Source organism: Oncorhynchus mykiss, chromosome 2, assembly GCF_057628025.1.
Source record: "Oncorhynchus mykiss isolate SJ-2025 chromosome 2, ASM5762802v1, whole genome shotgun sequence".
NCBI classification, from domain to species: domain Eukaryota; kingdom Metazoa; phylum Chordata; class Actinopteri; order Salmoniformes; family Salmonidae; genus Oncorhynchus; species Oncorhynchus mykiss.
The window spans coordinates 20,595,149-20,609,372 of NC_143023.1; the positions used below are offsets into that span (position 1 = coordinate 20,595,149).

At 43.2% G+C, this 14,224-nt stretch overlaps 1 protein-coding gene across 1 annotated transcript; it reads left to right on the forward strand.

Moving 5' to 3' along the window:
• The first annotated feature begins 652 nt into the window (after positions 1 to 652).
• LOC110537581 (hemicentin-1) lies at positions 653 to 14,192 on the forward strand. The gene is made up of 15 exons (XM_036941681.2): positions 653 to 1,014; positions 1,391 to 1,690; positions 2,295 to 2,576; positions 2,849 to 3,124; positions 3,268 to 3,543; positions 5,722 to 5,973; positions 6,090 to 6,365; positions 6,612 to 6,863; positions 7,026 to 7,301; positions 7,765 to 8,016; positions 8,179 to 8,454; positions 8,918 to 9,169; positions 11,854 to 12,132; positions 12,356 to 12,613; positions 13,390 to 14,192. Exons 1-15 carry the CDS (start codon positions 960 to 962, stop codon positions 13,467 to 13,469), a joined length of 3,642 nt encoding a protein of 1,213 aa, XP_036797576.1. The 5' UTR covers positions 653 to 959; the 3' UTR covers positions 13,470 to 14,192.
• Positions 14,193 to 14,224: the final 32 nt, after the last annotated feature.

Genomic DNA, 14,224 nt, shown 5'->3' on the forward strand with positions numbered 1-14,224 from the left:
GCGCAGATGAGTCATGCAGCAAGACAATGATGCAGAACACAATCTGATGTTTTGGAATGGCCTAGTCAAAGTCCAGACCTAATCCCAATTGAGATGCTGTGGCAGGACTGGAAACGAGCAGTTCATGCTTGAAACCCCAAAAAGTACCTGAGTTTAAAGCAGGTCTGCATGGAAGAGTGGGCCAAAATTCCTCCACAATGAGGTGAGAGACTGATTGCATTTGGTTGCAGTCATTGCAGCTAAAGGTGGCATAATCAGGTATTGGGTGTAAAGGAGCAATTACTTTTGCATACAGAGGAATTGGGTGTAGCATAACTTTTTTAATTAAATAAATAAAATAAGTATCAATTTATTTTGTTATTTGTAAACGCAGGCTCCCTTTTTCTAAAATTGGGTTTTGGTTGAAGATCTGATAACATTCAGTATCAAAACTATGCAGAAATATAGAAAGTCAGAAAAGTGGCAAATACTTTTCCAAGGCGCTGTAAGTGTTTTCTTGACAGGTTCAATGCGGACAGTGTCTTATGAGCCCACGTTGCCTCAGCCACTGTAGATAGATCATGAGTTTCAACAGGGTCAGAAAACCGGCCTCATTGGCCATGTACCATCCAGCCTCCTCCCAGGACCCGTATAGTACAGACAGAGTTGATAAGATTTACAGTAAACCATAATCAACTTGTGTCAACAAAAAACACAGTGGGAAAAATGTGCGTGGGCAAAACAGGGCGTGGGTAGTTGGGTAGGTGTGTGTGAGTGTGTTCTGGTGACAGGTAGGGTGGATAGGTACATTTGCATCACCTGACTCCAGGTGATCCTGAATAAATATTTGCTGACTGAGGAGACTGTGACTGATCAGTATCGACATTTTCGGATTTACCAAGAAGTCTGGACGGTCATTTGGTTAATAGGAAATTGTCCTGTTCATTTCTGATCCGAGGTGTTTGATAAGAGGCAGAACTATGGAGTATCCTCTGGTGTGGGTTCTCATCCTGGTGCTGCTCAACTTCACTACAGGTAAATAGGACAAAACGCTCATTCTGGAAGTAAATTGATGCCTATTTGTGCTTTAACGCTTTGTTAAATAAGTAACAGGTTGTTCAAATGTCTCTGTTTGGTTGATGCACTTCAGTCAAACAGTATCAATTCAGAAAAGTTAAGATTTCTATTTCTATCTGACATTGACAACAATGTCTAGAGTAGACATTAGAAATAGATAGGTCATGTTGTAAATGGACTAATCGTAAACAAAAGCTTATATTTCTGTTAAAGTGCCAGAGTGTAAAGATTTGATTCATCTCAATTAAAATATTTGAAAGAACTTTACAGAGTTTTGTACTGATTAATAATATCTCAAAACATGAACTAAACTCATCAATCCATCTTCTTCTAGATGTCTCTGGCCAGGTGGTGGTTCCCTCGATGAACCCCTTAGCTGTGGGCAGTAATGTCACCCTGAACCTAGTTCCTCAAAGCCCCATCAACATAGGGACCTGGTCATATGAAACTACAATCATCGTACTTTTCTATCCTGGTGGCAGTAGTGTGAGTACAAGTTATCAAAGCAGAGTCTCATTCAGCCGTTCCTCCTCAGAGCTGTCCATAAGCTCTCTCCAACTCAACGACTCAGGACGATATACCGTGCAGGGAATGGAGCCAGTCCTGAAAGCTGTGGTGACTTTGTCTGTCCAGGGTAAGGAACTGACCTCTGCCTGTCTGTTTATCTTTCTATGATTGTAGACTCTCACTCACTGGCGCACACGGTCACTTCCTCGCAAATATGCTCACCCGCACACTTACTTACCCATTCACAGACCTTCTTCCAAGCAGGTTCACATGAAAACATGCTCACCCGCACACTTACTTACCCATTCACAGACCTTCTTCCAAGCAGGTTCACATGAAAACATGCTCACCCGCACACTTACTTATTTTCCTGACATGGAAAGCTAACACTTAAACGTGTCAATGTTTTCTGAACCTATAGTGAAGTTGGCCTACATAATTCCTTTGAAAAGAATAAACCTGAACAAATCACAGAGCAAACTGTTCTTTTCAAGACATACACATTACTTTTTATGTGTGTGCAAAGATACTAAGGGCTCTACAAGGCTCAATCCTGAGACCTGGTCTCTATGATAAGTAAACAAAATAGCATATTTAGATTGATTTCCAAAGCAAGTTTTACAGTATGAAACGAATATCAACTACATGGTTGTAATTCAGTAAGACACAAAAAAAACTTTCTTGAAACACATCCACCTAATCTTGACTGCCATCGACTCTCTCACCCACAGAGCCCATTTCAAACGTGACTCTAAGGGCCAACGCCACTGATCTAGTGGAATTGAACGACACTGCCATTTTCACCTGCTCTGTCTCGTCTGGCACCTCCCTCTCCTACCGCTGGCTGAATGGCAGCTCAGAAGTCACAGCCAGTGACAGAGTTCGGCTTGGTGGTGGGAACAGCACTCTCACCATAATCAGTGTGACACGATATGATGAAGGGCCGTTCAGATGTGAGGTCATCAATGGAATCAGCAATGGCACCAGCCAGCCCATTGGCCTCAATGTTAGATGTGAGTATCAGAGTATGCAGTACACTGTACATGAATCATACACAACAGACATGGATTGTACCTTATCATTGACAGCCAGCATTCCATGCAATGATGTAATATGCCTATTTTCATTCCAAACCATTCCTCTGTGATCACATGATCCAGGTCATTATTTGCATGGATCATTCGTACACTGTGTTTAGTTCCTCAGCATGCACAATAGAGCAGGACGGAAACATATTCTAGGTAATGTTTACCCAACACTTCATTTGTATTTGTTCCTCCCATAGATGGCCCAAGTAACCTCACCATGATGGTAGTTCCTGAGATGACCATAGGACATACAGCCTACAAGACGGGCTCTGACATCACTCTGTCCTGCTCCGCTCAGTCCAAACCCGCTGTGTCCTACAAGTGGAGGTTTAATGGGACGTTCCTCAACGAGCAAAGCCCACAGCTCAGCCTGCAGAACACCAGAGAGAACCAGACAGGAAGTTACGCCTGCTTAGCTTACAACAATGTCACACTCCGATACGCCACCACGAGCACAATGATAAAGATTGTGGGTGAGGCAACATTCATTGTTATGAAATGTCGTATAGTTGGTAGTGAATATTAGATTATTGATGGTTATGAATACAATGTTATATCACAGTATTTGTTTTACCACCGATCGAGTGAAGTACTCTTCCTCTTCTTTTGACCATAGAGCCGATATCAGCGGTGTCGTTGAACCGTGATGGGAAGCCACCGATACTGGATCAGTCGTTCACTCTGCGGTGTGAGGTGACTGGACCTGTAGACTACATTCACTGGTTGATGAATGGCCAGCTCATCTCCCTAAACAACAGAACATTCTTCTCTACGGGCAACAAGACAATGGTTATCAATCCAATCCAGTTGTCTGACAATGGAGAATATCTCTGTGAGGCCTTTAATGCTGTCAGCAACCTGACCAGCATGACTTACAAGCTTGTGGTAAACTGTGAGTATTACAAGAGCTAGTCATCTTTGTCTGATAAAATCAATTCAGTGGCCTTGTAGTTAAGAGCGTCCGCCCTGAGATTAGAAGGTTGGGAGCTTGAAGTGGTGTAAAGTCCTTAAGTAAAATACTTTAAAGTACTACTTAAGTCGTTTTTTGGGGTATCTGTACTTTACTTAACTATTTATATTTTGGACAACCTTTACTCCACCACATTCCCAAATAAAATGATGTACTTTTTACTCCTTACATTTTCCCTGACCCCAAGAGAACTTGTTACATTCTGAATGCTTAGCAGGACAGAAAAATAGTCCAATTATCAAGAGAACATGCCTGGTCATCCCTACTGCCTCTGATTAGGCGGACTCACTAAACACAGATGCCTGGTCATCCCTACTGTCTCTGATTGACTCACTAAACACAGATGCCTGGTCATCCCTACTGCCTCTGATTAGGCGGACTCACTAAACACAGATGCCTGGTCATCCCTACTGTCTCTGATTGACTCACTAAACACAGATGCCTGGTCATCCCTACTGTCTCTAATTGACTCACTAAACACAGATGCCTGGTCATCCCTACTGTCTCTGATTGACTCACTAAACACAGATGCCTGGTCATCCCTACTGCCTCTGATTAGGCGGACTCACTAAACACAGATGCCTGGTCATCCCTACTGTCTCTGATTGACTCACTAAACACAGATGCCTGGTCATCCCTACTGCCTCTGATTAGACTCACTAAACACAGATGCCTGGTCATCCCTACTGTCTCTGATTAGACTCACTAAACACAGATGCCTGGTCATCCCTACTGTCTCTGATTAGACTCACTAAACACAGATGCCTGGTCATCCCTACTGTCTCTGATTGACTCACTAAACACAGATGCCTGGTCATCCCTACTGTCTCTGATTGACTCACTAAACACAGATGCCTGGTCATCCCTACTGTCTCTGATTGACTCACTAAACACAGATGCCTGGTCATCCCTACTGTCTCTGATTGACTCACTAAACACAGATGCCTGGTCATCCCTACTGCCTCTGATTAGACTCACTAAACACAGATGCCTGGTCATCCCTACTGTCTCTGATTGACTCACTAAACACATATGCCTGGTCATCCCTACTGTCTCTGATTGACTCACTAAACACAGATGCCTGGTCATCCCTACTGCCTCTGATTAGACTCACTAAACACAGATGCCTGGTCATCCCTACTGTCTCTGATTGACTCACTAAACACAGATGCCTGGTCATCCCTACTGTCTCTGATTAGACTCACTAAACACATATGCCTGGTCATCCCTACTGTCTCTGATTGACTCACTAAACACAGATGCCTGGTCATCCCTACTGCCTCTGATTAGACTCACTAAACACAGATGCCTGGTCATCCCTACTGTCTCTGATTGACTCACTAAACACAGATGCCTGGTCATCCCTACTGTCTCTGATTAGACTCACTAAACACATATGCCTGGTCATCCCTACTGTCTCTGATTGACTCACTAAACACAGATGCCTGGTCATCCCTACTGTCTCTGATTGACTCACTAAACATAGATGCTTGGTTTGTATATGATGTTTGAGTGTTTCCCTGGCTATCCGTACATTTTAAAAACAAGCATATGATGCAGTCAAATTTGTTTAATATAAGGAAAATGAAATGATTTATACTTTAACTTTACTTTTGTTACTTAAGTATATTTTAGGAATGACATTTACTTTGATACTTAAGTAGATTTTTACTGGGTGACTTTCACTTTTACTTGAGTCTTTTTTATGAAGGTATCTTTACTTTAACTCAAGTATGACAATTGGGTACTTTTTCCACCCCTGGGAGCTTGATCCCTGGATGAGTCATACCAGCGACTGTAAAAATGTGATCCAATGTGTCTTTACTTGGCGCTCATCATTAAGGAGATAGATTGGGGCGTAAAGGGCCTGTGATAGACTAGTGTTCTGTCCAGGGAATGTACTTACACACCAAGCTGCAACACGCTACAGAAATAGGAGATAGGCTCTGCTCCTATGAGCTCCTGCTCCTATGAACTCCTGCTCCTATGAGCTGTTCCAACTTGTACAAGCCAAGGATTGTGGAAGACTACTTATTTACTAAACTTTGTCAAAATAGTAAAACCATAAAATTAACCATACTGTCTTGTGTTTATTAATAGTTGGACCAGAGAGACCTGCTGTAACTAGTCCGGATATAGCAATGACAGGACACAGCGTGACCTTCAACTGCTCAGCCTCCTCTCAGCCTCCCAGTCAGTTCAGTTGGATCTTCAATGACTCCCAGGTGGGGGCTGGCTCAGTGTATGAGACTGGCGCACTGATCTTAGCCAATAATGGAGAGTACACCTGTGTGGCCTTCAACAACATCACTGGCAGAAACAGAACTGTCTCCAAGATGCTCACCATCATTGGTAAGACAGAAGAGTCATCCAAACTGTTTAACTTGTACATGTAGATATCGGCCATTCAACAAACAGTGATTGTGATTGTAGTCAATATTCTTGTGACACTGACATTTTCTTCACAGAACCTGTGACCATGACCATGGTGAAAGTCATTGGAGCCCAGCCAATACTGAACGAGAGATTCTCTCTGACCTGTGGCACCGCTGGAACGGTTTACTCCATTCAGTGGATGAGGAACGGCTGGCCTCTGTATGCTGACAACAGAACAGACTTCTCTATGAACAACAATACACTGACATTCAACTCATTACAGCATTCTGACAACGGAGACTATCAGTGTTCTGCCTCCAATCCCCTCAGCAACATGACCAGCCCAGAATACAGACTGATCGTCAACTGTGAGTAGTTATTATTGCCCAAAACCTAACTTGTCTGCAAATTAAATTCTAAATGTGACCTATAATGAGGGCAAGATGGAATTTATAGTAATGTAGTTGGGGTAAGTTTGGATCTGACTTCTGACACCAATGTAATAAAGTCAAGGGGATGGTTGGGTATTGCTGGGGTCAAACCAAGCCAATGCACTAATGGCAGTTCCAATTGCTAATATAATACTTCTATCTTCATTATCTTGTGTTTCCCAGATGGTCCAGAGAGACCTGTTATTATGAGTCCGGATATAGCAATGACAGGATACATCGTGACCTTCAACTGCTCAGCCTCCTCTCAGCCTCCCAGCCAGTTTAGCTGGTTCTTCAATGACTCTCAGCTGGAGACTGGCTCAGTGTATGAGACTGGTCCACTGACCTTAGCCAGTCAAGGGGAGTACACCTGTGTGGCCTTTAACAATGTCACTGTCAGAAACAGCACTGTCTCCAAGATGCTCACCGTCATTGGTGAGTCAGTAACTGCTACTTAAAATCAAGGGACTAAAACTTCCTTTACTTCGTTTGTGTTCATTTGGTTTTAGACAGTATATGTGCTGTTGAACCTACAGTATAATTAGATGGAAGTTGAGATATAAAGTGCTGAAAAAACATTTGATGTAATTTCCACAGCACCTGTGACCATGACCATGGTGAAAGTCATTGGAGCCCAGCCAATACTGAACGAGAGATTCTCTCTGACCTGTCTCACCGCTGGAACGGTTTACTCCATTCAGTGGATGAGGAACGGCTGGGATCTGTATGCTGACAACAGAACAGACTTCTCTATGAACAACAATACACTGACATTCAACTCATTACAGCATTCTGACAACGGAGACTATCAGTGTTCTGCTTCTAACCCCCTTAGTAACATGACCAGCCCAAACTATAGACTGATCGTGAACTGTGAGTACACTCTTAGAAAAATGGGTTCCAAAAGGGTTTTGCTGCTGTCCCCATAGGAGAACCCTTTTTGGTTCCAGGTAGAACTCTTTTTGGTTCCATGTATAACCCTCTGTGGAAAGGATTCAATATGGAAGCCAAAACGGTTCTACCTGGAACCAAAAGGGGTTTTTCAAAGGGTTATTCTGTGGGGACAGCCAAAGAACACTTTTTTGGTTGTAGATAGCACCTTTTTTTCCAAGAGCGCAGTTAACAAGTGCTATAAAGTTCAACTTTAACCCCACGGCTTAAGGTGGAATCTTTGAGAATAAATATTGAATAAATATTGTAGTAAAGTCAATGTAAATGTTTAGATCACACCTCTAACATCATTAAAATATTTTGATGATCCTTGACCTTCTGGCCAATAATCTCTATTGAGTGGAATTCAGATGTTTGGTCTAGCTGATTGTCTTTTGTATTATAGATGGACCAGAGATGCCTGTTATAACGGGACCAGCATTAGGAGAAACAGGACACAACTTGACCTTAAACTGCCTGGCCTCCTCTCAGCCTCTCAGCCAGTTCAGCTGGTTCTTCAATGGCTCCCATGTGGCGACTGGCTCAGTGTATGAGACGGGCCCTCTGACTTTAGCCAGTCAAGGGGAGTACACCTGTGTGGCCTTCAACAATGTCACTGTCAGAAACAGCACTGTCTCCAAGATGCTCACCATCATTGGTGAGTCAGTAACTGCTACTTAAAATCAAGGGACTAAAACTTCCTTTACTTCGTTTGTGTTCATTTGGTTTTAGACAGTATATGTGCTGTTGAACCTACAGTATAATTAGATGGAAGTTGAGATATAAAGTGCTGAAAAAACATTTGATGTCATTTCCACAGCACCTGTGACCATGACCATGGTGAAAGTCATTGGAGCCCAGCCAATACTGAACGAGAGATTCTCTCTGACCTGTGGCACCGCTGGAACGGTTTACTCCATTCAGTGGATGAGGAACGGCTGGCCTCTGTATGCTGACAACAGAACAGACTTCTCTATGAACAACAATACACTGACATTCAACTCATTACAGCATTCTGACAACGGAGACTATCAGTGTTCTGCTTCTAACCCCCTTAGTAACATGACCAGCCCAAACTATAGACTGATCGTGAACTGTGAGTACACTCTTAGAAAAATGGGTTCCAAAAGGGTTTTGCTGCTGTCCCCATAGGAGAACCCTTTTTGGTTCCAGGTAGAACTCTTTTTGGTTCCATGTATAACCCTCTGTGGAAAGGATTCAATATGGAAGCCAAAACGGTTCTACCTGGAACCAAAAGGGGTTTTTCAAAGGGTTATTCTGTGGGGACAGCCAAAGAACACTTTTTTGGTTGTAGATAGCACCTTTTTTTCCAAGAGCGCAGTTAACAAGTGCTATAAAGTTCAACTTTAACCCCACGGCTTAAGGTGGAATCTTTGAGAATAAATATTGAATAAATATTGTAGTAAAGTCAATGTAAATGTTTAGATCACACTTCTAACATCATTAAAATATTTTGATGATCCTTGACCTTCTGGCCAATAATCTCTATTGAGTGGAATTCAGATGTTTGGTCTAGCTGATTGTCTTTTGTATTATAGATGGACCAGAGATGCCTGTTATAACGGGACCAGCATTAGGAGAAACAGGACACAACTTGACCTTAAACTGCCTGGCCTCCTCTCAGCCTCTCAGCCAGTTCAGCTGGTTCTTCAATGGCTCCCATGTGGCGACTGGCTCAGTGTATGAGACGGGCCCTCTGACTTTAGCCAGTCAAGGGGAATACACCTGTGTGGCCTTCAACAACATTACTGGCAGAAACAGCAATGCTTCCAAGATGCTCACCGTCATTGGTAAGTCAGACTTCAGATTCTTGGCTTTGTTGTGTTCATTGATTTTGGCTGCAATGACAACAAGCTCAGTCCGATGATGCTGTGACACACCGCCCCAGACCTACCCAAAAATCGATCCAGAGTACAGGCCATGTTGTAACGCTCATTCCTTCGACAATAAACGCGAAATCCGAACATCACCCTTAGTGAGACAAAACCGCTACTCGTCAGTGAAGAGCACTTTTTGCCAGTCCTGTGTGGTCCAGCGACGGTGGGTTTGTGGTCATAGGCGACGTTGTTGCCGGTGATGTCTGGTGAGGATCTGCCTTACAACAGGCCTACAAGCCCTCAGTCCAGCCTCTCTCAGCCTATTGTGGACAGTCTGAGCACTGATGGAGGGATTGTTCCTTCCTGGTGTAACTCGGGCAGTTGTTTTTGCCATCCTGTACCTGTCCCGCAGAAGTGATGTTCGGATGTACCGATCCTGTGCTGGTGTTGTTACACGTGCTCTGTCACTGCGAGGTCGATCAGCTGTCCGTCCTGTCTCCCTGTAGCGCTGTCTTAGGCGTCTCACAGTACAGACATTGCAATGTATTGCCCTGGCCACCTCTGCAGTCCTCATGCCTCCTTGCAGCATGCCAAAGGCACATTCACGCAGATGAGCATCTTTCTTTGGTGTTTTTCAGAGTCAGTAGAAAGGCCTCTTTTAGTGTCCTAAGTTTTCACAACTGTGACCTTAATTGCCTACTGTCTGTAAGCTGTTAGTGTCTTAACAACCATTCCACGGGTGCATGTTCTTTAATTGTTCATGGTTCATTGAACAAGCACGAGAAACAGTGTTTAACCCATTTCAATGAAGATCTGTGAAGTTATTTGGATTTTACTAATTATCTTTGAAAGACAGGGTTCTGAAAAAGGGATGTTTACACACACACACACACACACACACACACACACACACACACACATACATATACAGTGCCTTGCGAAAGTATTCGGCCCCCTTGAACTTTGCGACCTTTTGCCACATTTCAGGCTTCAAACATAAAGATATAAAACTGTATTTTTTTGTGAAGAATCAACAACAAGTGGGACACAATCATGAAGTGGAACGACATTTATTGGATATTTCAAACTTTTTTAACAAATCAAAAACTGAAAAATTGGGCGTGCAAAAGTATTCAGCCCCCTTAAGTTAATACTTTGTAGCGCCACCTTTTGCTGTGATTACAGCTGTAAGTCGCTTGGGGTATGTCTCTATCAGTTTTGCACATCGAGAGACTGACATTTTTTACCATTCCTCCTTGCAAAACAGCTCGAGCTCAGTGAGGTTGGATGGAGAGCATTTGTGAACAGCAGTTTTCAGTTCTTTCCACAGATTCTCAATTGGATTCAGGTCTGGACTTTGACTTGGCCATTCTAACACCTGGATATGTTTATTTTTGAACCATTCCATTGTAGATTTTGCTTTATGTTTTGGATCATTGTCTTGTTGGAAGACAAATCTCCATCCCAGTCTCATGTCTTTTGCAGACTCCATCAGGTTTTCTTCCAGAATGGTCCTGTATTTGGCTCCATCCATCTTCCCATCAATTTTAACCATCTTCCCTGTCCCTGCGGAAGAAAAGCAGGCCCAAACCATGATGCTGCCACCACCATGTTTGACAGTGGGGATAGTGTGTTCAGCTGTGTTGCTTTTACGCCAAACATAACGTTTTGCATTGTTGCCAAAAAGTTCAATTTTGGTTTCATCTGACCAGAGCACCTTCTTCCACATGTTTGGTGTGTCTCCCAGGTGGCTTGTGGCAAACTTTAAACAACACTTTTTATGGATATCTTTAAGAAATGGCTTTCTTCTTGCCACTCTTCCATAAAGGCCAGATTTGTGCAATATACGACTGATTGTTGTCCTATGGACAGAGTCTCCCACCTCAGCTGTAGATCTCTGCAGTTCATCCAGAGTGATCATGGGCCTCTTGGCTGCATCTCTGATCAGTCTTCTCCTTGTATGAGCTGAAAGTTTAGAGGGACGGCCAGGTCTTGGTAGATTTGCAGTGGTCTGATACTCCTTCCATTTCAATATTATCGCTTGCACAGTGCTCCTTGGGATGTTTAAAGCTTGGGAAATATTTTTGTATCCAAATCCGGCATTAAACTTCTTCACAACAGTATCTCGGACCTGCCTGGTGTGTTCCTTGTTCTTCATGATGCTCTCTGCGCTTTTAACGGACCTCTGAGACTATCACAGTGCAGGTGCATTTATACGGAGACTTGATTACACACAGGTGGATTGTATTTATCATCATTAGTCATTTAGGTCAACATTGGATCATTCAGAGATCCTCACTGAACTTCTGGAGAGAGTTTGCTGCACTGAAAGTAAAGGGGCTGAATAATTTTGCACGCCCAATTTTTCAGTTTTTGATTTGTTAAAAAAGTTTGAAATATCCAATAAATGTCGTTCCACTTCATGATTGTGTCCCACTTGTTGTTGATTCTTCACAAAAAAATACAGTTTTATATCTTTATGTTTGAAGCCTGAAATGTGGCAAAAGGTCGCAAAGTTCAAGGGGGCCGAATACTTTCGCAAGGCACTGTATATATGTTTTATGTATCCAACTATTGCATCGCTGTAACTAACCATTTGATCAAATGACAAATCTTGATACTGTACATAAAGCAATACACTTCCTCTGTCCTCACAGAGGCTATAAAGTCAGTGATGGTGAAACGAAACAAAATTCCAATATCATCTGACAACCTAACCCTGACCTGTGATGTCACCGGGCGCTATGACACCATCTACTGGATGAAGGACAACCTGTCTCTGGTCCTGAACAACACCTTGAACTCTGACATAACCATCTCTAACAACTCTCTGCACTTCAGTCCAGTCAAGGTGTCTAACGATGGAAACTATCAGTGCGTTGCCACCAATCTCTTTGGTCCACACACCAGCCCTAAATACCAGCTACGGGTGAACTGTAAGTTCTGGTGTTTTAGTAATATTTAAAATATAAACGTTTATATAATGTGGAAACAGTCAGAAACCCACCACTGGTATGATGGTTAGTGCTATCTGGGATACCTGGAATGTCCCTAGCCTAAACCCTAACCTTAACTGTTTTAAATTTCAACCTCAATGGGTTGATGTAAGAGTTAGATGTCTCTGTTTAGACTTTTCCCTCCCTCTCTCTCTCTCTGTAGATGGCCCCCTGAGTGTGAACATCTCTGGCCCAGTCTCATTGGTGGTTGGTTCAGTAATCACAGTCACGCTGAAGTGTTCTGCTGACTCCCGGCCAACCAGCGATTACGGGTGGATATTCAACAACCAATCAGTGCTAGGGACTGGTCCTTTGATGGCTGTTATCGCCTCCTTGGAGAATGCAGGGGACTACACTTGTGTGGCCAAGAACCCTGTGACCAATATCTCTATGTCCAAGACCATTAGTCTGGATGTCACTGGTAAGTGGGTGGGTTCTTATACTAAGACCTAGGTGGGATATAATGAGTAATTAAATGTCACAAAGTTGTTTTTATTACGTTAATTTGGTTCTAGTTTGCGTACGTGTTTGTGCAAGGATCATGTTCATACATCAGCGAAATTCAAAATCTGAACAGGGTACAGACAGTAATAGAAACAAATACAGTTAAAAAAAAACTTCCTCACTCATTCTCTTTGTCCATCTCCTCTCCCATTCACTTTGTCCTCCTCCTCTCCCATTCTCTTTGTCCCCCTCTTCTCCCATTCTCTTTGTCCTCCTCCTCTCCCATTATCTTTGTCCCCCTCCTCTCCCATTCTCTTTGTCCTCCTGCTCTCCCATTCTCTTTGTCCTCCTGCTCTCCCATTCTCTTTGTCCATCTCCTCTCCCATTCTCTTTGTCCTCCTCCTCTCCCATTCTCTTTGTCCCCCTCCTCTCCCATTCTCTTTGTCCTCCTCCTCTCCCATTCTCGTTGTCCCCCTCCTCTCCCATTCTCTTTGTCCTCCTCCTCTCCCATTCTCTTTGTCCCCCTCCTCTCCCAATCTCTTTGTCCCCCTCCTCTCCCAATCTCTTTGTCCTCCTGCTCTCCCATTCTCTTTGTCCTCCTCCTCTCCCATTCTCTTTGTCCCCCTCCTCTCCCATTCTCTTTGTCCGCCTCCTCTCCCATTCTCTTTGTCCTCCTCCTCTCCCATTATCTTTGTCCCCCTCCTCTCCCATTCTCTTTGTTCCCCTTCTCTCCCTTTCTTCTTTCTCTCCCAGGCCACTCGCCTGCCCCTCCATTCCTGTCCAGAGTTGGTCTGATGCTGACGGCCCTGCTAGCCCTCTCTCTCTGCCTCTGATCAACCACTGAGACCACCACAGTAAGCACACTGCATGTCTGTCTGCTGGCTGGGAGCCAATCACTCTCTACCTTCACTGACTCCCCTCACTGAAAAAGGACTGGATAGAAATAAGTGATTTTGTTTATATTGTACTTGCCCCATCTTGCCACCATAGGGCTGGGTTTAGTATGCCCAGCTCCTTTCCAATGCTTTTACATTGTGAGGAGAGAGAACAAGAGGTCAGATGGGAGGGGTCTATCCCCTTAGAATAGAACCCACCTCGACAGTGTGTTTTTGTCAATCATCTCTATAAATAAAAACAAAAATCTTGAAAACTGGTCTTCAACATGATAAATGAAAGGGCAAACATCCACTGCTCAGCAGCACTGCCTAGTTCTGTTTCTAAAAGTTCTTAGATATTTACTGCCCTTGTGACTGTGACTGTTGCCCTGGAGTCCATTCACTGAGTCCCTTTCTGTGTTCTGTGTTTGATCATGTATGTAAACGCTGTTATTTAAGTACAAATTCAGGTTTAATTAACTTGTAAATACCTTAAAGGTAAAAACATTTAAATTGATAGTACAGTTAACTGGTGTTTATGTAAAAAATGACTTGTTTTTGCATAAGCTTGTAGATTCTCGGAGGAGAAGCAGGCTTGTGCTGTTGTCTTATGTTAATATTTCCTCTTCATTAATTATTGTCTTAAATAAAGTGTTGTCTTTTCACACCTGTCCTACTGAATGGTGCAATCTTGGGTGATTTCTTTATCGGCA

Coding starts and splice junctions, on each gene's coding strand:
- LOC110537581 (XM_036941681.2), top strand. CDS start 960: ATGGAGTATCCTCTGGTGTGGGTTCTCATCCTGGTGCTGCTCAACTTC. Junction 2,577..2,848: donor CATTGGCCTCAATGTTAGAT/GTGAGTATCAGA, acceptor TTCCTCCCATAG/ATGGCCCAAGTAACCTCACC. Junction 5,974..6,089: donor CAAGATGCTCACCATCATTG/GTAAGACAGAAG, acceptor TTTTCTTCACAG/AACCTGTGACCATGACCATG.